Genomic DNA, 24,226 nt, shown 5'->3' on the forward strand with positions numbered 1-24,226 from the left:
TGGGAACATCAGTCTAGATTTTGTGCTTGTGTCGCTGGAGAAGAGCAATTGGAAATTGAGAAAATTGTTATCAGAATAAAGCTTGGGTCAATATTCATCTGAAAATAGTATATCTGTTGGTTGACAGGTAGTAAAACTCAACTGTCCACGGTGATCTCTGAGTTGCCTTGTTCTGTCATTAAGAAAAAAGTACTTGCCTTTGGCCAGTGTTTCCTTAGAGAAGAATGATAAGTATTGGAGTAACTCAGCGGGTTAAACAGCATCTCTGGAGAACATGGATGGGCGGCGTTTCGGGTCAGGACACTTCTTCAGACACGTTGTCCTCCAGAGATGCTGCCTGACCCACTGAGTTACTCCAGCACTATGTGTTCTACGCAAGATTCCAGCATCTGCAGTCCCTTGCGTCTATATTTTCCTTAGAGAACAGTTAGCAAAGTCCTGTTTGCAGCCTCAGACAAGACGAGTTATTCTATCCATTGTAATGAATACAATTGGCTGCGTTTCCATCTGCCGCACAACAGCTGTCTGTATAGAATTGGGGTTTGCAATGTTAATTGTTCCGCATAAAGTTTGTTAAAATTAGTAAACAGGTGGACAACGATGCACCATGAGATCATGGTTCAGTGATTACAATGGCCGGATGAAATGGCCACAGTAAAATAAATAATTGAAGCATGTGCCTGGTAAAATTGCTGTCACCCTGTATACAGTTAGTTAAACAAAACCGCTTGCTCCAAACTGCTTTCAACAGCTTCAGTGTGCTTGGGAGTCAGATGTTGATAGTGAGTCATTGGGCACGCTGGATAAATTGGTATTCAATGCCCCTTGTATTAAAATTATCACCCCATTACTAAATGTAATCAAGTGTCCTGATAATCTGTCACCATTACACTTTTAGTGATTGATTTAGTATTGTCACGAGTACCAAGATACAGTGAAAAGCTTTGTTTGCATGCGAGCCAATCAAATCATACTACACACCAGTATAATCAAGCCATATACAAATACAACAAGAAGTGCCAAGAGAAAAATACCAGAGTGCAGAATATAATGTTACAGCATGGTAGCGTTACAGTTGCAGAGAAAAAGTGCAAGGTCCACGATGTGGGTTGGAGGATTGGAGGATAAACCCTAATTTATGGGAGGACTGTTCAGTAGTCAGATAACAGATGGAAGAAACTTTTCCTTAATCTGGTGGTTCCTGCTTTTGTATCTTCTGCCTGATGGGAGAAGAGAGAAGAAGTGACCAGAGTGAGAAAAATCCTTCACTCTGCTGGCTGCATTCTGAGGCAGCATGAAGTGTAGATGGAGTTGACGGTGCAGGATATTTTTCACACAAAGGGTGGTGGATGTATGGAATGAGCTGCCAGAGGAGGCAGTTGAGGCAGGGACCATCGCAATGTTTAAGAAGCTTTTAGACAGGTATTTGGACGGGACAGGTTAAGAGGGATATGGGCCAAATTCAGGCAAATGGGACTAGTGTAGATTGGACATGTTGGTTGGTGTGGGCAATTTGAGCTGAAGGGCCTGTTTCCACGCTGTGGCTCCTTGATATCAAATTATTTGACTCATTAGTGAATTCTTTTACGCCATACTAATACCTCTGACACAGTAACTGTTAAGAATCTAGCAGTAGCCCATGTTATTAAAAAAATATTTAACTAATACTGGTTGTAAATGTTGTTGAGTTTTTCAGAATGGCCATCTCAATTATTAGGTCTTGTAATGTCTTTAAAACTATTTCATTCTTTTCGCTGTGCTGCCAAGTGAATGTTCCAATATTGGTGTCAATTGAAAGATTCCCAAACAGTGAGTCATTGTGAAATCACATTGCATTGTGTAATTCTGCAGCGACAATCTTTTTTTTCAAATAACACGAGTTTGTTGGAAGAGGTGAAAATAAGAAAGACGTTTTAACCCTTCTACAGAGAATACAGAGAATACAGAGCTTTATTTGTCATGGTGGGGTTTAATTGCAAAGTAATCCCCCTCCCCTTCCCCCAGTCTGTGACATTGTGAATTTGTAGTATATGGTTTAACTGTCTCGAGTCTTGAACATTCCAGCATTTAGAGTCCATAGAGTTGTACAGCACTGAAATGGGCTCTTTGCTTGACCATTTTGCCTATTTACGTTAATCACCTTTGTCCATATTGGGAACATATCATACAATGTTTTACATCTATCTATTTTAGTGTCTGTCCAAATGTCTCTTAAATTTATTTCACCTGATTCCCTCACCTTCTTTGGCAACATGATCTAAATATAAACCGTTGTTTGTTTAAAACAAAACTTTCCCTCATTCCCCTTTAAATTTCTCACCTTTCACCTTAAAATCATCTACCCTATCTATACCTCTCTCAATCTTACATGCTTCTACCGTCATCCCTTCGGCTTCTTCACTCCAGAGAAAACTAGCCTAGCCTATCCTATCCAATCTCTCCCCATAAATAAAGTTCTCCAACACAAGCAACATCCTGGTGAATGTTAGCGGCATTTTCTCTCCGCACAATCACATGCTTCCTGTCGTGCGGCAAACAGAACTGCACATAAAACAAAGTGCTGCCGAATCTGTGTTTTTGTAAAGTTGCAACATAACCTCCCAGCTCTTGGGTATTATGGCCAGACCTATAAAGATAAGCATGCCATAAGCCACTTTCGCCACCCTGTCCACCTATGCTGCCGTTTCTGGGGAGCGATGGACTTGGACTCATAGGTCTCTCTGTTCGTCTGCTACCATTTACTAGTATGTAAATGGCAGTAGATGGTGGTGAATGTCCTGTCCATGTGGAGTTTCCACCTTCTCCCTGTGATCACACGGGTTTCCTCCGGGTACTCCTGTGTCCTCCCACATCCCAAAGCTGTGCGAGTTTGTTGGTTAATTGGTGTCTGTAGATTGGGCGGCACAGTTAGGCAGAGGTAGAGTCGCTGCCTTACAGCGCCCGAGACCCGGGTTTGATACTGACTATGGTTGCTGTCTGTATGGAGTTTGCATGTTCTCTCAATGACCATGTGGGTTTTCTCCAGGTGCTCCGGTTTCCTCCCACATTCTAAAGATTTGCAGGTTTATAGGTTAATTGGCTTTTATAAATTGTCCCTAAGGTGTAGGATAGAACTGGTGTACAGGTGATTGTTGGTCGTTGCGAAGGCCCTGCTTCTACGCTTTTTCTCTAACCCGAACTAAATTGCCCCTAATGTGCAGCGAGTGGATGGGAAAGTGGGACAACATAGAATAAGTGTGAAAGGGTGATCCACAGCATCCAGAGGAAACTCAAGAGGCGGCACGGTGGCGCAGCGGTAGAGTTGCTGCCTTAAAGCAAATGCAGCGCCGGAGACTCAGGTTCAATCTTGACTACAGGCGCCGTCTGTACGGAGTTTGTACGTTCTCCCCGTGACCTGCGTGGGTTTTCTCCGAGATCTTCGGTTTCCTCCCACACTCCAAAGACGTACAGGTATGTAGGTTAATTGGCTGGGCAAATGTAAAAATTGTCCCTAGTGTGTGTAGGATAGTGTTAATGTGCGGGAATCGCTGGGCGTCGCGGACCCGGTGGGCTGAAGAGCCTGTTTCCGCGCTGTATCTCTAAATCTAAATCTAAAAATCAAGTGGTCAAAGGGACACATAGAAAAATAGGTGCAGGAGTAGGCCATTCAGTTCTTTGGACCAGCACCGCCATTCAATATGATCATGGCTGATCATCTAAAATCAGCACCCTGTACCTGCTTTTTTCCCATATCCCTTGATTCCTTTAGCCCTAAGACTTAAATCTAACTCTCTCTTGAAAACATCCAGTGAATTGGCCTCCTCTGCATTCACAACTCTCTGGGTGAAGAAATTTTTCCTCTTCTCAGTCCTAAATAGCCTACCCCTTATTCTTAAACTGTGACCTCTGGTTCTGGACTCCCCCAACATTGGGACCATTTTTCCTGCATCTAGCCTGTCCAATCCTTTAAGAATTGTATATAAGATTCCCTCTCATCCTTCTAAATTCCAGTGAATACATCCCAGTCGACTCATTCTTTCATCATATGTCAGTCCCGCCATCTCGGGAATTAACCTGGTGAACCTACGCTGTACTCCCTCAATAGCAATAATGTCCTTCCTCAAATTAGGAGACCAAAATTGCACACAATACTCCAGGTGCAGTCTCATGAGGGCCCTGTACAATTGCAGTAGGACCTCCTTGCTCCTAAATCAAATCCTCTTGCAATGAAGGTCAACATGCCATTAGCCTTCTTCACTGCCTGCTGTACCTGCATGCTTACTTTCAGTGACTGATGTAGAAGCACACCCAGATCTGGTTGCACCTCCCCTGTTCCTAATCTGACACCATTCAAATAATAATCTGCCTTCCTGTTCTTGCCACCAAAATGTATAACCTCACATTTATCCACATTATACTGCATCTGCCCACTCACCCAACCTATCCAAGTTATCCTGCAGAAGGTGTCACATTTAATTCCCTCGTCTAAATCGTTAATATATATTGTAAATAACTGGGGTCCCATCACCGAGACTTGCAGCATCCCACTGGTCACTGCCTGCCATTCTGAAAAGGACCTGTTAATTCCTACTCTTTGCTTCCTGGCTGCCAACAGGTTCTCTATCTATGTCAATACCCTATCCCCAATACCATGTGCTCTAATTTTGCACACTAAACTCTTGTGTGGGACCTTGTCAACGGCTTTTTGAAAGTCCAGATTCACCAAATCCACTGACTCTCCCTTATCCATTTTACTTGTTACATCTGCAAAAATTTCCAGAAGATTAGTTAAGAATGATTTCCCCTTCATAAATCCATGTTGACTTTGACCGATCCTGTCACTGCTTTCCAAATGTGCTGCTATAACATCTTTAATAATCGACTCAAGCATCTTCCCCACTACCGATGTAAGGCTAACTGGTCTATAATTCCCTGTTTTCTCTCTCCCTCCATTCTTAAAAAGTGGAGTTACATTGGCTACCCTCCCGTTCACAGGAACTGATCCAGAGTCGAGAGAACATTGGAAAATAATCACCAAAGCATCCATGATTTCTAGGGCCACCTCCTTGAGTTCTCTGGGATGCAGACCATCAGGCCCTGGGGATTTATCTGCTTTCAGTCCCAACAGTTTATCTAACACCATGTCCTGACTAATGTGGATTCCCTTCAGTTCCTCCCTCCCACTAGATCCTCGGTCCCCTTGTATTTCTGGGAGATTGTCTGTGTCTTCCTGAGTGAAGACAGAACCAAAGTACTCGTTTAACTGTTCTGCCATTTCCTTGTTTCCCATTATAAATTCACCTGCCTTTGATTGTAAGGGACCTACATTTGTCTTCACTAATCTTTTCCTTTTTACATATCTAAAGAAGCTTTCAGTCAGTTTTTATATTCCCCGTAAGCTTTCTTTCATGCTCTTTCCCCCCCTTTTAATTTGCCCCTTTGTCCTCCTCTGTTGAGTTCTAAATTTCTCCCAGTCTTCCGGTTTGCTGCTTCCTTTGGCCAATTCATATGCCTCTTCCTTGGATTTAATACTGTCCTTGATTTCCCTCTTTAGCCACGGTTAAGCCGCCTTTCCCGTTTTATTTTTTCGCCAGGCAGGGATGAACAATTTCTGGAGGTCAACCATGCGGTCTTTAAATCTTTGCCATTGCATCTCCACCGTCAACCCTTTAAGTGTAATTTGCTAGTCTATCCTAGCCAATTCCCGTCTCTATACCTTAAAAGTCTCCTTTCATCAAGTTCAGGACCCTAGTCTCTGAATTAACCGTGTCACTCTCCATCGTAATGCAGAATTCCACCATATTATGATCACTGTTGCCCAAGGGGCTCTGCACAACAAGATCACTAACTAATCCTTCCTCATTACACAATATCCAGTCTAGGATGGCCTGCCCTCTAGTCAGTTCTTCTACATATTGGTTTAAAAAACCATCCCCTATACATTCCAATAAATCCTCCTCAGCACTGTTACCAATTTGGTTAGCCCAATCTCAATAGTCATCTATATGTAGATTAAAGTCACCCATGATAACCGCTGTACCTTTGCTTCACGCATCCCTAATTTCCTGCTTGATGCTATCCCCAACCTCCCTACTGCTGTTTGGTGGTCTGTATACAACTCCAACAAGCTTTTCTGCCCTTGGCTATTTCGCAGTTCTACCCAAACTAATTCTACAGCACCCAAGCTAACGTCTCTCCTTGTTATTGCATTAATCTCCTCTTTAACCAGCAATGCCAGCCCACCTCCTCTTCCCTTCTGTCTATCCTTCCTGAATATCGAACTTGCACCCGTTTTCTCCTTCCCCCATCCCTTCCACCTGCATTCCTTCCTCTGTCTTCACAGTTTGCAATTCTTCCTTTTTTAATCCCACACCTTTTGTCTTTTCGTCTCTGGCCTTTGTCCAACCATTTGCCAATCACCTCCACCCCCCTTGACTGTATCCACCTATAATTTGCCAGGCTTTGTCCTGCTCCTCTTCTCTTCCAGCTTTCTCCCCACCCCCATCACAATCAGTCTGCAGAAGGGTCCCGACCTGAAACATCACCTATCCATATTTTCCAGAGATGCTGGTTGACCTGCTGAGTTACTCCAGCAGTTTGTTGTTTTTTTAATCCAATTAGCTGGCTCATCATGGATTTCTGTCATTAAAACTTATAAGGAAAACTGTAGCAAACGTCTCTGTCATGTGTGTTGATGAAACTTTGGGGTGTGGGGTATGTATGAGGATTACAGTAATTATCCTATTGTCATAGACTCTAGTGCCAATATTTGATTTATAAAAGAAAGATAAATGTGAGGGCTGAGAAGTATGTAAGTGGGCGATTACTGTATGTAAGAGGTTATTCAAAGTCAAATTAAGTGCCAAAAGGAATGTTTCTTTTGATTTATTTTTAACTCTGTATATGTGGGGGTTGGTGGGGGGGTGGGGGAAACCTTTTTTCCAATCTCCTCCTCAACGGAGATGCGACCTTTACCGTGTTGTGTCTCCGTTCGTGCTACGGCCTAACACCGTGGAGTCGGCGGCCTCCAGCTGGGATCGACCTTGAAGACTCCGGTCACAGGGCCTGGACTTACCATCTCGGAGGCTTCGGCCGTGGGCCCTGCAGACCGCAACATCGGGAGCTCGCAGGTCCCTGGCTGGCGACCGGCTTTCGGGAGCTCCAGCCGTAGCAGCTTCGACCACCCCGAAGCGCGAGGTTTGATTGACCCGCTCGCAGGCCCCTCATCGCCCTGCGTGGCCTGGCCGCGGCACCTTCCATCGCCCAGTGGGGGCTCAGGACCTTCATCGGCCTGCTCGGCTCGGCCCTGGGACTTTCCATCGCCCGGTGGGGGCTTCAAAAGTCGGGAGCCTCGATCGCCTCGTGGCACCACGGGAGAAGAATGAGGAGGAGATAAGACTTTTCTTTGCCTTCCATCACAGTGAGGGTGTGCCTGGAGCAATCACTGTGATGGCTGTTTGTGTTAAAAATTGTAATTGTGTGTCTTGTGTTCTTTATTGTCTACTGCCAGACCCTGACGTGAGAGGACGCTGGCGCTATTTGTTCGCCGCTTCTCTGTCAGGATAGTTTGTCTGTTTGTTTTTATGTCTTGACTGTTTTTGTAAAGCGTCTTTGAGCATTTGGAAAAGCGCTATAAAAAATAAATGTTTATTATTATTATTATTAGATTTGGAGAAACTAAGAGGAATTTATAGAAATGCAACACAGAAATGACATTTAAAAAAGTGTGTCTGCACATGTAAAAGTTAGTTTTCAGTGGTGAAGTTAGATTGCCAGCAATCAGTGTTTATTGTTAAAGTGGTATGCACTTAAATACAAAGTTTAACCTTTCAATAGCAAGGTTAATACACATCCACCATGTTGATGTGGTAATTTAACACTAAATCATTTTGGCAGATATATTTGGCAGCAAATATATAATTGGTACCAGTGTCTCATATTGTCTTTAACTCCAAACTGGAATGAAAGCTTCACTGATTTAGCAAGATATTTCTCAATAGAAGTTCACAATTTAACATAACTAAGTTCATTTATGTTATTTTAATTTGGAAATCGAAATAATTTCACCAGTCATCCTTTTCAAGATGGTCTGAGGAAAAATTCTGATCGCTCTGTAACTTGTTAGATATTCAAAAGAAAGATGCTAATTTGGAGATATTTTGTTGAAATACCAAGGACAGGAACACTGTGATGTAGAAATTAGTACTTTTTCAACATTATTGGCATATTTTCTGTTGCAATTTGTTTTAGTTTAGTTTATTGTCATGTGTACTGAGGTACAGTGAAGAGCTTTTTGTTGTGTGCAAAAAAAAGACTACATGATTACAATCGAGCCGTCCACTGTGTACAGATAATAGGTATAACATTTAGTGCAAGATAAAGTCTAATAGTTTAAAGGTCTCCATTGAGGTAGATGGGAGGGCAGGACTGCACTCTACCATTTTGTAAATGTAATGTTACAAATGTTTAAAATATAAGCTGAACTTCAACATTTGCTATTCTTTATATAACTTGGACGGACTTTATTCCTTGGGGTTCAGGAGACGGAGGGGCATTCTTATAGAAGTGTATAAAATTATGAGGGGAGTAGATAGAGTGAATGCACAATCTCATTCCCAGGGTAGGGGAATCAAAAACCAGAAGAATTGGTTTTAAGTTGAGAGGGGCAAAATGTAATAGGAAACCTTTTCACCGAGGGTGGTGGGTTATATGAAATGAACTGCCAGAGGAGGTAGTTGAGGCAGGTACTATAACAGAATTTAAAAGACACTTGGACAGGTACATGGATAGTAAAGGCTTAGAGAGATATGGGCCAAATGCAAGCAAATGGACTTAGCTCAGATGGCTTGGAGAAGTTGGGCATGGACAAGTTCTGCCAAAGGGCCTGTTCCATGCTGCATTACTATGAGATCAAGTAGCTACAGTAGAGAATCCTGGAGTGGCATTTTGCAGCCTGTTCTGGTACAATTATGGAAAAATGTTCAGTGACTTTTGTGGCAGGCATGATTTTGCATCTTGCAATAATTAACTATTTTTGTGATGTTTGATTTTAGCTGAAGCTGACAAGATTTTTGTCATGCGTGGCCAATGGTTTATTGATGGTACGTGGCAGCCTTTGGAAGAGGAAGACAGTGATCTGATAGAAGCTGAACACCTGAAACGTTTTCGGGGTCAACAGATCCAGGATGGATTTGAGCTTGATGTAGCTAAACCCATGGACGGTAAAGACGGTAAGGCAAAGCCTATAATCCTATTTCCAGTTTCACAATCCACTCTCAATGAAATAGAGATTATACATTTTCATTTATGCTTTAAGTTTGAATGTTCAAATCCATTGTGTGTTTAATAATACTTATAATTTACTCTTTCTGAGCTGCTGACCTAACCTTTGTTGTGAGGTTAGTTTTTCTGTAAACTGTTAAAAGCTTTGCAGACTACAAACTGTTGATTTGTTGCTAATTACAATCCAATCAAGAGTCAAGAATGTTTATCAGCAATGGAATAATGAAATTCTTACTTGCTGCAGCTTAACAGACTCCTGAATGCATTGCACAGCATGGCGGCACAGCTAGTAGAGCCTAACAGAGCCGGAGACTCAGTGCAATCCTATTCTCGGGTGCTGACCGTGTGGAGTTTGCGCGTTCTCCCTTTGAAAGCATGGTTTTTTTCCAGGTTCTCCGGTTTCCTCCCACATCCCAAAGACAGCTTCCCATTTGTTCTGAAGTTAGCTCCAATCCTGCAACAGCCTGGAGGTGAGCTGCAAAATTGTGGAAGAAAGTTTGAGGAGAGTGGGCATTGACACAGCCTTGTTTGACACGGGTCTTCATTTGGGAATGGTTCTGTCATGGAGCTGTGGGTTAACATCATACTGGTGGGGCAATCGTAAGGTGCAGATGGATTTGTGGGCGGCCAAATGTGAGTAAGCTTTCCACAATTGCTACCAAATAATGGAGGTGGAAACAGAGGCATTAGCAAGGTTGACAATGGCCAAGTATGATTGATTGATTGATTGATTGATTGATTGATTGATTGAAAGGTACAGCATGGAAGCTCACCTTCGACCCACTGAGTCCAGACTGACCATCGATCATCCGTTCACACTAGCTCTATGTTATCCCATTGTCGTATTGACCATTAAGCCAGAGCACCCCGAGGAAACTAAAGTGGTCAGAGGGAAACACAAAAAAATAGGTGCAGGAGTAGGCCATTCAGCCCTTCGAGCCAGCACCGCCATTCAATATGATCATGGCTGATCATCTAAAATCAGTACCCCGTTCCTGCTGTTTCCTCATATCCCTGGATACCTTCAGCCCTACAAGCTACATTTAACTCTCTTGAAAACATCCAGTGAATTGGCCTCCACTCTCTTCTGTGGTAGAGAATTCCACAGATTCACAACTCTCTGGGTGAATTTGTTTTCCTCATCTCAGTCCTAAATGGCCTACCCCTTATTCCTAAACTGTGACCCCTGGTTCTGGACTCCCTCAACATTGGGGGAAAAAATCCCTGCATCTAGCCTGTCCAATCCCTTAAGAATTTTATGTTTCTATGAGATCCCCTCTCGTCCTTCTAAATCCCGGTGAATACAAGCCCAGTCGACCCATTCTTTCATCATACGTCAGTCCCGCCACCCCGGGAATTAACCTGGTGAGCCTAGGCTGCATTTCCTCAATAGCAATAATGTCCTTCCTCAAATTCAGAGACCAAAATTGCACACAATACTCAAGGGGCAGCCTCCCCAGGGCCCTGTAAAACTGCAGTAGGACCTCCTTGCTCCTAAACTCAAATCCTCTTGTATTGAAGGCCTATATGCCATTTGCCTTCTTCACTGCCTGCTGTAGCTGCATGATTACTTTCAGTGACTGTTGTACAAGCACACCCAGGTCTCGTTGCACCTCCTCTTTTCCTTATCTGATACCATTCAGATAATAATCTGCCTTCCTGTTCTTGCCACCAAAGTGGATAACCTCACATTTATCCACATAATACTGCATCTACCATGCATCTGCCCATTCACCTAACCTAATCAGCCATGATCATATTGAATGGTGCAGGCTCGAAGGGCCGAATGGCCTACTCCTGCACCTATTTTCTATGTTTTCTATGTTTCTATCCAAGTCACCCTACAGCCTCATAGCATCCTCATTGCAGCTCACACTGCCACCCAGCTTTGTGTCATCCGCAAACTTGGAGATATTACATTTAATTTCCTCGTCTAAGTTGTTAATATATATTGTAAATAACTAGGGTCCCAGCACTGAGCCTTGCGGCACCCCACTAGTTACTGCACTAGTTAGGGAGAATGTTCAAACTCCGCACAGGTATCACCCAAGCTCAGGATCAAATCCGGGTCACTGGCGCTGTGTGAAAGCAGCTCTACCAGCTGCACCATTGTACTGTTCTATGGAGGCCTCTTGTGCTCTGCATTTTGCATTGAGTTGTGGCTTGGTGAAGATAATGGTCACAGTGTGTCTGGATGGGCAGAATCCACTTGTAATTGGGGGAGCAGTCCTCCGGCCACCACGAAGAGATGGTTGAGGAGGACCCTAGCAACGGGTCAAACATCAAGGAAACTCCTCCTGAAGTTACAACAGTCAGACCCGTCTCATTTCTTGAAGGTGGTCACAATTACGGTACCGCTGAAGTCTCCAGGAATATCCTCCTCTTTCCCAGTGTGGGCTTTGAAGTGGCATATTTGAGACAGCATCGCCTCATCACTAAGGTTTAGGTTTTGAGCAGGGATACCATTTTAAGTATGTGTAGAAAGGAACTACAGATGCTCATAGATACCATAGATGGACACAAAGCGCTGGAGTAAGTTAGTGGGTCAGGCAGCATCTCTGGAGAAAAACGGTGGGTGACGTTTCAGGTTGGGTCCCTTTGAATGGAATGAAGGGTCCTGACCTAAAATGTCACCCATCCTTTTTCTCCAGAGATGCTGCCTGACCTGCTGATTTACTCCTGCACTTTGTGTCTGTTAATTTACCATTTGAAGTACTTTAAAATAGCATATTTTTCTGAATTCTAATGGGCTGGTTTCCCGACCCATAAACCTATCAAATATCCAGCACATTAGTTAGCAGTAATTTGATACTGTTATCCTGATAACAAGTAATGGGAATAGTAAACACTGAAATTGTATTACAATTACACTTATCAGTGGTCCTTTATTTGTCACATGTACCAAGGTACAGTAACATTCATTTTTGTATATAGTTCAGCACAAGTATCACTATACATAAGCATCTTAAATAAGCATCTCAGATACAGTATAAGTGTATAATAGTGGTACAGTGAGACAGTATACAGTTTTGGTGCCATTTCAAGTCCCAGTTTGTAAGTGCAGTGTTCTTAACCTGACCATGAAGGCTCGTTGTACTGGTGGCTTTACAGGGTTGGCCTGGCTAAGTGTAGCCATGGTGTCCTTCAGTGTTGTAGACCGTGTACAGTCCACGCATTCGGCCTCTTGGTGCGATGCCACTGTACCCAGTGCTGTTGCCAGCCCACTCCACCATCGAGGCACTGCACTGTCTCCCACAGTCAGTCTGCTTACTGACCCTCTGTCTGACTCCTTCCATTCTGGGCAGGTGAGCTGCGTGTTCCCGGTCCATACCAAGGGATCTTTGGTCCACCACGGGTGAGCTAGGCCTTCCATGCGAGTTTTCGGTCCATGGCGCAGGTCCTCCGTCCGCGGGGGGGGGGGGGGCAGGCCCTACATCATCGGTCTGTGGTGAGCAAGGTCTCTGTCTGCGGTGGGCTGGCTGGATCTTCCGGGCAGGTCCTTGGTTCTCTGTCTGCAGCAGGTGAGTCCCCGGTCCGTGGCTGGCAAGCCTGGCCTGCTCATACCAGATATCTGATTGTAGAGAATGGAATGGCAATCATTCCCTGTTGCCTGTATTAAACCTACTCCATGGTAATGTTTGTGCCTTGTCTTCATCATTAAAGATATTTGGCTTCTAAGAAACTGAAGTTATGAAGTAAAATACGGTACTCATGCCCTCGCTGCTTGATGCACCAGTGTTCGCATAGACACCAAATCTCTGCACCAGGGCATTTATAATTGACATATTCTAAATAATATTAAACATAGAAAGTACAGCACTGGAATAAGCCCTTCAACCCATAATGTTTGTGCTGAAGATAATGCTGAGGTAAACTCATCTCCTCTGCTTGCTTTACCCCTCCATTCCCTGCATATCCATGTGCTTATCTAAAAGTTTCTTAAATGCCACTATTGTATCTACACCACCACCGCAGGCAGTGCGTTCCAGGCACCTACCACCCTTTGTGTAAAGAAAACTTGTCCCACACATATCTTTTAAACTTTACCTCTCTCGCCTTAAAGCTATGTCCTCTAGTCTTTCACATTTCGACTTGTACATTTCTACCCTGGGAAAAAGGTTCTGACTGTCTATGCCTCTCACAATTTTATATACTCCTATCAATCTCCCCCTCAATCTCCACACTTCAGAAAAAAAATATTCAAGTTTGTTCAACCTCTCTAGCTAATACCCCCTAACCCAGGCAGCATTCTGGTAAATTTCAATCATTTTTCAAAATGGGTAGTGTCATAATATTGCCTGCACATTAAGTTAACCATTACAGCATTCAGCTATTAAAGATTTCATAATTTTACTCCTCTGGTTTTCATTCATCGAGGTGTAAATTGGAACTTGACAATCCGTTCTAAATTAGTCACTTTCCAGTTTACACTTGTCCATTTGATTATAATTTAATTTGCTGTTGCTGTGGAATTTTTTTTAACTCTTTTTATTATCTTCCACATCTGTCACTTCATCCTGAACCTGTTGTGCATCAATCACAGCTTTTGTGAAATGAAAATGAATCCTATTGAATAGCAAATAGGCCCTGCAGGTTTTATGCACAATTTATGTAGAGAGAGCATTTAAAAAAAAATTATATATGTGTTGCTTATTTCTTTCAATAACTGCAAATCCGAACATCCTTTTAATGAATCATTTACAATATCTTGTGGAAAGGATTATTTTTACCTGGGTGAAAAAAAAAAGCTGTTGTCTCTAAGAACGAGATGCTGTCTGTTCCTGTGACTTGTTCAGTTTTATCATTTGGGGAAAAAAAGAAATTTTTTACAAGGAAACTCAGCAACAACACCTCGGATATTTTTCTGTGGCTACATAAAGTGGAAAGTTAATCTGTTATTCAGAAATAATTTTAAACTCTTTGCTTACCTGCTGATTTGAATAAATTGAAGTGCAGCAGAAAATGGGCTTGATAAATTAAAAGACTGGTAGAGGCTGGAAAACTGAAACAAACAATAAAACGCTGGAAGCTCTCAGCAGGTTGGGCATCACCAGTGGAAAGAGAAACAGAGTTAACATTTTGGGTCTGAGACCATTTGCCAGTAATGAGCTCTGAGGGGTTTTTTTTCAATGTGGAAGGAGAGGTTTTCTTTCCTAAACCATTTTCAACTACATGCTTTCTGTTGTGACCACATCAGAAGAAATCAAGAATCAAGTCTAGAGTGTTTAATTGAATCAATCAATTAATTAGTTAATTAATTCATTAATTGATGCACTTATTGGCCATGTATGTACACATGCAAGGAATGTGCCTTGGTTATTGAGTAGAGTTACTACTCGTGGATAAAAAGCTGTTTTTATGTCTGGCTGTGGTTGCTTGACAGTCTGGAGTTGCCTTCCAGAGGGAAGTGCTTCAAAGAGTTTGTGGCCAGAATGAGAGGGGTCAGAGGTGATCTTGCCCACTCACTTCCTGGCCCTTGCAGTGTACAGTCCGTCAATGGGGGGAAGGTTGCAGCCAACAACCTTCTCAGCTGGTGCATGTACCAGCAACAAAACAATAACATTCTTACCTGCTGCAGCTTAACAGGCCTGTAAATGCAATAACACAGATACATTTCTAATAATTATAATGCAATAAATTAATATGCGTAATTCTAGGAAGCGATAATAGTGCAAAGCTGGGTGGCGCCGTAAGTGGCAGCCTCGCCAACAGCCTGTCTCATCCCTTTCTTCTTTTGTCGTTTTTAATCTTTTATTTTGTATGTTTCAGTGCATCTTGTTTTGTATTATTGGGGGGGGGGGGGGGGTTGTGGGAAACTTTTCTTATCTCTTCCCTTGACGGAGATTTCCTTATGGTATCTCCGTCCGCACTGCGGCCTAACATCGTGGAGCTGGCGATTCCTTTGCTAGGGATCGACTTCGGGAGCTCCAACCGCAGGAGCTTCGACCCCCCCCCCCCCAATCGCGGGAACTTCGATCGCCCCGTTGCGGGGCTTCGATCGCCGACTGCGGGAGTTTCGATCGCCCCGACTGCGGGAGTTTCGATCGCCCCGACTGCGGGAGGAAAGGAGGAATCACAGTGGGGAATGTGAGGTCGCCAAAAAAACAAGATGGACGTGCTGCCTGCGCTGGTGGGGATTCGGAGGGATTGCCGAGAGTGCAGTGATCTTGGTGTTTGCGGGGTCATCACGCCATGAGAACATCCTGGAGTCTGGTGTGAGTGTGGACGGCTTTCTGACTGTTCTGGTGGACAGGGACTGCAGAGAGAGTGACAGCGGTCGGTACAACTCTGGTCACATCACGGTGGGGAAGCGTGTGTGTGTGGTCTGGACATTGAACTGATGGTTGTGGGTCTCCGCTTAAACTGTGTGTCCTAGGGATTCTCACACACCGTTTGGTGGCTGTTTATGTTTAATATTTATGTAGTTTTGTATCTTGTTGCTTTTTTTTGGTATGACTGTATGGTAAATTAAATTTCACTGTACCTCGGTACAGGTGACAATAAAGGACCATTGAACCCAACTTTGTAGTGCAACTACGGACAAAAGTCCGTAGAAGATCATTGTTGCTGAGGTTAGTGTTGTGCAGTGATTAAGAGCCTGCCAATTGCCGGGAAGAAGCTGTCTTGAACCTGGTGGTCATGATCTTTAGGCTTCTGTATCTTCCACCTGACAATGGTAGTGAGATGAAAGCATAGCCAGGGTGCTGTGGCTCTTTGATATTTGCTGCCCTTTTTGAGGTAGTACCTCGAATGGATCCCTTCGAAGATGAACATGTCAGTACCCGTGAAGGACCAGGCAATGCTTATCGCTCTCTGTGGTCTCCTTTGTTCCTGAGCATTTGTGTTGCCAAACCAGGCCATGATGCAGCCAGTCAGTATGCTCTCTATCGTACACTTAAAGAAATTTAAGTGTTCCTTGACATACCAAATCTCTTCAGTCTTCTGAGAGAGTGAAGGCATTGATGACCTTTCTTTATGATTGCATCGAAGTGCTGACACAGAACAGTTTTCAGAGATATGCACACCCAGTAACCTGAAACTGTCGACTCTCTCCACTGCTGTACCTTCAATGCAGACAAGTTCGTCGAACACTGGCTTCCCCCTCTTGAAGCCAACAATCAGCTCCTCGGTCTTTGTAACGTTGAGAGCAAGATTGATGTTCTGGCACCTTCAATCAGATTATCAGTCTCTCTCCTGTATTCATCCGTTAACATAAGAACCAAGAAGTTTTGTAGCCCCTTGCACCTGCCCCACCAATGAAGTTGAGAGGTAGAAAAAAGCAGTCTTTTTCTAAAACAAAACTTCTTGTTTGTTGAATTACAAGAGATGAAAGCTGAATTAGTGTCCCTTAAAGGAATGAAGGGGGAAATACTATCTACTATTAAGGAGCAGTTGGATAAATCAAAGGCTGAAATGTGTGTAATTATGAATGAACACATGGAGGAAGTAACCTCCAAGTTACAAAAGTTGGACTCTGATTTTTCTGGTAAGCTGAACCACATCACCGCGTCAATAGAACAACATGATGAGGCTTTAGGTGAGTTGGAAACTTTAGCTGAGACGAGTGCTGAAACTACAAAAGTAGTAGTGTCGGAGACTCAGCGTCTTTCTGATTTATTGATGAGATTAACCGAAAAATGTACTGACTTAGAGGGTCATTCAAAACGACAAAATTTAAGAATCCTTGGAGTTAAAGAAGGCAAAGAAAAAGATAAAAACGTCCGTGATTTTACTGCTGAGTTATTACAGGAAGTTTTGAAAATGGATTCAAAGCCCTTGCTGGATCGAGCCCATAGAGCACTGAGAGCACGGCCAGGTGCTAATGCGCCTCCAAGACATTTGATTCTGAGGGTGCATAATGCTCACGTTTTAGAAGATATGCTGTCAAGAATTGCTAGTAACAGAGCTTTATCATTCCGAGGCGATGAGATTCGCATCTTCAGAGATTACCCCTTTGAGGTGGTTAAGAAAAGAGCACTGTTTAATGAGACAAGATCTATTCTCAAGAAGATCCCAGCGCTCAGATTTGGTATGTTGTATCCAGCAAAACTCCGAGTGACCTACAATCAAAAAGAATCCTTTTTTACTGACTATAATAAAGCACTGGAATTTGCTCGGGAGATCGAAAGGTCGCTGAAGGCTTGATTATGATTTCACGGCTATCTTAATTGGCAGACATCTAATTGGACTTTAAAAATATTAAAATTCAAAGATTTAAGTTTAGTGTATATACTATATGTATATTAACCGTAACTAATAATTATTAATTAAAAAACATATATATTTTTATTAATCATCACTAATAAGAAGTATAAGTAATATTTGATTTATGTAAACCTTACTTTGAATACTTAATTAATACACTTTAGATAGAAAAATCGATTTATTATAGACTAATTAGTTTCGGGCCTGCCCCGTTTATCTCTCTTTTTAAAAAAACAAAAAAAAACAAATAATAACTGTGTTAAAAAACGGAGCTGGTATTAATTTTTTTTTACATCTCACGGAAGTCCTTAGATTTTTTGCCACCTTAGGGTGGCTAACACTAACTGCACTAATTGTAGTTGTAGTTTTAGTTGTCTCTTCTTTTTTCCTGCACTCTTTTAACCTTTTATATATTGATTTTTTTTTTAGATTTAACTTTTATTATCATGTCATTTTTCAGAAATTATATACTTTTGGGAGATATTTCCGGGAGGCACTCTACGCTGTACAAAAGATCATCCACCCCTCATTCAAGAAAAATGTTGTAGTCCGGGTGCCAGACCATTTGCTTTATTATAGACCATTTATCGGTTAAGATGCAAGATTCTATTAGAAAAACAGGGGTTAAAGGTATTACATTTTGTAGTTGGAATGTCAAGGGTGTTAATGAACCAATTAAAAGAGGTAAAGTACTTTCACATTTAAAATCTATTGATGCAGACATAATGTTCCTTCAGGAAACTCATCTAAAAAATGTAGCACATAATAGACTGAAAGGCAAATGGATTGATAAAGTATTTCACTCATCGTTTCCCTTTAAATCAAGAGGTGTTGCTATTTTAATTCGTAAGGGTATACCATTTATAAATACTTCCTCTATAGTCGACACTGAAGGTAGATATGTTATATTAGTGGGAGAACTATATTCTACAAAATTGATATTGGTGAATGTCTACGCACCAAATTTTGATAATCCGTTATTTTTAAAAAAAATATTTAATACCATTCCAGAATTTGGACAATATAACTTGATAATTGGAGGAGATTTAAATTGTACATTAGATCCTTATTTGGATAGATCTTCAACTCAAAGGAAAACAAAATCCAAGTCGTGTGAATTATTAAACTCTTATATAAATAATGCAAATATAAAAGATGTTTGGAGGATTGATAATCCTTCAGGCCGAGAGTATTCATTTTATTCACCTGTGCATAAAACTTATTCAAGAATTGATTATTTCTTGGTGGACTCCAAACTTATTCCTTATACGTATAATTCGAAATATCATAATATTATTATATCCGATCATGCCCCTTTAACATTTAGGGTAAAACTCCAAGGAGTAACGGGGAAACAGACTAATTGGAGATTTAATCCGCAAATCTTAAATGAAAAAGCATGTTATGACTATCTTAAATCGCAATTTGAGATTTTTTTAAACGCAAATGACCTTCCTGAAACATCTGCGTCCCTGCTTTGGGAAACATTTAAAGCGTTTGTGAGAGGATGTATTATTGCTTTTCAAGCGTCTCAAAACAAGAAGAACCGAGCTGAACAGAATGACCTGGAAAGTCAGATAAGACAGTTAGACATAACAAATGCCATCGCTCCCTCTATTGAAATACATAATAAAATTGCAGTTCTCAAATATAAGTTAAATTATATCCTTTCAGCTCATATTTTAAGGCTTTTTCAATATACTAAACAAAAACATTTTGAATTTGGAGATAAACCACAGAAATTGCTAGCACGTCAACTCCGTAAATTAGAAGATGATTCTACAATTCATAAAATTAGATCAGAAAATGGAGATTTGCTTAAACTACCTAAGGATATTAATCAGAGATTTTTGCAATTTTATCAGTCATTATATTCATCAAAAATAACAGATACTTCTGCGCAGATGCAAAAGTTTTTGCAGGAATGTAATCTTCCTGGTTTGAATGTGAGTGATAGAAATTTACTGGGCGCAGAAATAACTATGAAAGACGTTGAAGAGACTATTAAATCCATGAAAAATGGGAAGACTCCTGGCCCTGATGGCTTAAATAATGAATTTTATAAAAAATTTAGTGGTTTGATCTCTCCACGTTTGCAAACTGTATATAGTCACGCCTTTAAACAACAGAGATTGCCACAAACTCTGACTGAATCAACAATAATCCTCATTCCTAAAAAAGATAAGGATTCTGAAGACCCTGGTTCGTATAGGGCGATAACTCTTTTAAATACTGATCAGAAGATATTAGCGAAAATTTTAGCTCAGAGATTAAGTCTAGTTATAGACAAATTGATACACCCCGATCAATCAGGCTTTATAGCTAAACGATATTCATTTTTCAACTTGAGACGCTTGTTTAATATAATTTATTCAAATAGACTATTAAATGAAGATTTAGCAATCATCTCGCTAGATGCTGAAAAAGCATTTGATCAAGTAGAATGGCCCTATCTTTTCTCAGTGATGGAAAAATTTCAACTAGGTGAAAATTTTTGTGCATGGGTGAAACTTTTATATACATCCCCAACAGCTAGAATATTAACTAATCAAATGCTGTCATCTAAATTTCATTTAGCTAGGGGTTGTAGACAAGGATGTCCACTATCACCACTTTTATTTGCCCTTATTATAGAACCACTTGCTGAGAGTATTAGATCAAATTCAGATATTCATGGCTACAACACTAAACATACAACCAATAAAATTTCTTTATATGCGGATGATGTATTAATATATATTACAAAGCCAGAAATTAGCATTCCGAATTTATTAAATCTCATAACTCAATTTGGTTCATTTTCAGGTTATAGAATTAACTGGTATAAAAGTGAGATTATGCCAATAATGGAGCATAATCCGGCCATACTTCAACAATTTCCTTTTAAAATTGCCTATGAAAAGTTTAAATATCTTGGAATTTACGTGACTAGGAAATATACTTCTTTATTTAAATCAAATTTTCCTCCTTTACTTGCTAAATTACACAGAAATATCCAATTTTGGAAAACACTTCCTATATCATTAGTTGGTCGTAGTAATGCTATAAAGATGATCTTTCTTCCACAGCTACTATATTTATTTCAAGCAATTCCGATCTATCTTCCAAAAAAGTTTTTTTTAAAAATTGATTCAATTGTCACTAATTTTATTTGGGACTACAAGACTCATAGAATAAATAAAAGACACTTATGTAAGTCTAAAATTAATGGAGGAATTGCTTTACCTAACTTTTTATTTTATTATTGGGCGGTTAATATTAAAAATATAACCTGCTGGTTGGATGATTCTGATCAACAACCGGATTGGTTAAAGATGGAGAATGAGGATTGTTTACCATTCGATATTGGTGCGATCCTCTTAGCTCCAATAAATTTAAATAAAAAAACATATGGAGGTAATCCCATTATACATAGTGTTATCCGTACCTGGAAACAATTAAAGCTTACGTTAAAATTGGGTAAATTATCTGTTTTCCTTCCTATTGCGAATAATCCTTCTTTTAAACCGTCTGTCTTAGATAGAGGCTTTGCTCAATGGAAAAGTTATGGAATCAAAAGGGTGGGAGATCTTTATCATAAGGGAACTTTTCTTTCGTTTCAGGAGTTACAGCAGAAGTACGGATTACATGTTAATAATTATTTTAGATATTTACAACTTAGAGATTATGTAAAATCACACATGCAAGAATATAAGTTTAGAGGTCCAGAAACACTTGATGTATGCCTGAATCGATATTATAATTCAAATAAATTAATATCCTTTATTTACAATACTCTCCTTGACACTGACATTCCGTCATCAGAATCTTATAGACGAGCATGGGAGGACGAATTGAATCAATTTATAATGCAAGATATATGGGATGAAAGCTTACAACATATACATCAATGTTCATTGAATACTAGACATTCCTTAATACAATTTAAAATAATACATAGATTACATTATTCGAAGACGAAATTAAATAGGATTTTTCCTAGTATCTCCTATTTGTGATAAATGTCAATTTCAAGAAGCTAATTTAACTCATATTTTCGTAACTTGTATAAAAATGCAAAACTTCTGGTTGGAGATTTTTAAAATAGTTTCTAAAGTTATTAATAAAAAATTAGATATGGACCCAAAATTAATTATATTAGGATTATCAGAACATACTACAAATTTTACAGTAAGTCAGGTACATTTTCTTGATTACAGTCTAATAACTGCGAAAAAATTAATACTTAAATTTTGGAAAAAACCAATAACCCCCACAATTAAAATGTGGACTATGGAAATGACAGAGACCCTGCATTTGGAAAAAATAAGGTTTGCCTTAATCGACAAACCTGAGTTATTTTAAAAAATATGGTCTCCATTTATTGAATTTTTAGAAAAGTAAATGGGTTTGGCACAGGACTAAAATAAAAAAAATTAAATTAAAAGTTGAAACTTGAGTTAGGGGTTGGATGTACAACTGTGGTTATTGTCTCCCGGATCTACTCCCTTTAATTTTTATTGTTAGATCCTTTTTTTTTAATCTTTTTTTTTATTAACCCTCTTATTCTCTCTCCCCAAGTTTATAGTTTTTTTTTTTTTTTTTTACTTTCTCTCTTCAAAAATTTAAAAATTGAAGCTATGTAAGAACTTTGTAACAAATGTGTTTTTTCTTATTTCTATTTGTACATATGCTTTTCAAAAATTAAAAAATAAATAAATAAATAAATAAAAAAACTTAAATGTGTGTCCTCATTGGGAGTGGATCTATCAAAGTGTGATTTAACTCATTGATTTTCTTTTTTTTACAACAGTTGCATGCATAAAAATTTAAAATATTAATAAATGTGACTGTTGTATTAAAGTTCTGTAAATGTTTCAATCTGATTTCCATTGTTGTGATTTAGACTACGTGATAATGTCATTAATCCCATTTTGTCAAAATGTACTGCATATTTTAACTGAGCTCTAATTTTTCATTCGCAGCTGAGCTCTAATTCGACTGAACTCTAATTTTAAGTTTCACAATACACAGCAAACAAACATTGAGCACAGCTGCTGGGAATTGAGGGGGTGAAATAATAAGCATAGCCTATTAAAATTCAAGCCAATCTGCAGTTGAGAGCAAGAAAGACATTTATACTCTAAATCTCTGCCTACTTGGAAGTGCAAGGTTTATTTTGAATGCTATTTTATCTTTCTATACTAATTTTGCATAGTATTTCCTAATGTTAAATCAGTAAACAGTGTACATAAACCAAAATGCTGGGTTAAAAAAAAGCAACGAGATGAGCGATACATCTTGGCTGTTGTGGAAAAGTTGGGCCAAAGAGCCTGTTTCCACGCGGTATCACTCTATGACTCTAACCTAGTTGCTGGTGAATGTGAAAGGAAGCAATTGGATTGAAAAGCATCAAAGGCAGATCATTGACGAAACATTAACCATGTCCCTTCCACAGCTGAGTATTTCCATTCATTTCTGTTTCTGCAAAATGAAGATTTTAGATGTTAAGTGCCAATATGTAATTTTTATTATCTTTTTGTACTTTTCGTAATGCTTTGTCAAAAAAAAAATCTTACTTGTACTCTGGGCAGAAATATCTAGCGGCAATTCCAATGGCGCAGCTGGTAGAGCTGCTCCCCACAGTGCCAGAGACCCTGGTTCAATCCTGACCTCGAGTGCTGTCTGTGCGGAGCTTGCACGTTCACCCTGTGAATCTGCGGACCTAATCCAGATGCTCCAGTTTCCGTCCACATCCCAAATACATGAGGATTTGTAGGTTAATTTGCCTCTGTAAAACTTGCCCGTGTTGTGTTGGGAGTAGATGAGAAAGTGGGATAACATAGAACTAATGTGAACGGGTGATCGATGGTCAGTGTGGACTTGATAGGCTGAAATTGTTACTTGCTGCAACACATTTATGCAATAATACATAAATAATTATATAACAATCAGTGGTGCAATAAGTTAATAATCTGTCATACCAGGTAACCAGACCATAAAGCTTCAGATGTAGATCATGAAGCAGTCATATTTGTGTCCATTGCCTGGGATTTGCAGAATATGGTGCAAGTATTTCAAAAATGATGTGAAGTTTTCTGCTCATTATTGGGAAACAGTTTTAGTTGGCAAGCTTGAAATATATTTTGATTTTGAGACCTATGTATTCTGAAGATCAATAGAGTGCTCGCAGTATCCATGAAGTTCACCTTTTTTTGCTTTGTTAGTCCTGTACCTACTCCTTCCCTTCTATTTTCCCTTTCTGTTCAAATGGAGAGGATATAAGGAAATTACAGACACTGCATGTTACAAACGAAAGTGTTGCCAAGGTATGGTATGAATTATTCTCTACACTTGTACTTTAGGTTAGAAGAGCCTTTCAAGTAGCATTTACTCTCTCCCTCTGCGGTGAACCTACACAGATGCATAAAGTGAACTGTATTTTTCGAATCTGAAGCATTTCCTGCTACCATTAATACTGTGCCCATTAAAATCTTGGTCCTTGAATTCATTCTCAAGGGCTTCAGTTGCAACTTTTAGGCGTTCTGGGACTGAGAGGTAGATTCACCTACTATTAGTGCATGTTTCCACCAGTAGAATTTCTTAGGAAGAGTGAAATTTGTTTTGTAGAAATAGAAACCGTAAAGCAAGTTTCTTAAAATTGGCATAAACATTGTACAAACAGAGCTGCACGTTGTGATCTGTTCCACTTGTAATCGCTTGTCGAATGCTGTAACACATCCTTTCAGAGCGGCACTCTTTATCAAAGACAGGTAAATGA

At 40.2% G+C, this 24,226-nt stretch overlaps 1 protein-coding gene across 1 annotated transcript in view; it reads left to right on the forward strand.

Annotated features, from left to right (window-relative positions):
- The window catches only part of ddhd1b (DDHD domain containing 1b), a 60,474-nt gene that overhangs the window by 6,975 nt on the left and 29,273 nt on the right, over positions 1-24,226 (forward strand). Inside the window, exon 2 of the mRNA XM_078407185.1 lies at positions 9,033-9,209. Within this exon, the coding sequence (XP_078263311.1) occupies positions 9,033-9,209 (177 nt within the window). The remainder of the gene's footprint in view (positions 1-9,032; positions 9,210-24,226) is intronic.

Source organism: Rhinoraja longicauda, chromosome 10, assembly GCF_053455715.1.
Source record: "Rhinoraja longicauda isolate Sanriku21f chromosome 10, sRhiLon1.1, whole genome shotgun sequence".
In the NCBI taxonomy this organism is placed as follows: Eukaryota; Metazoa; Chordata; class Chondrichthyes; order Rajiformes; family Arhynchobatidae; genus Rhinoraja; species Rhinoraja longicauda.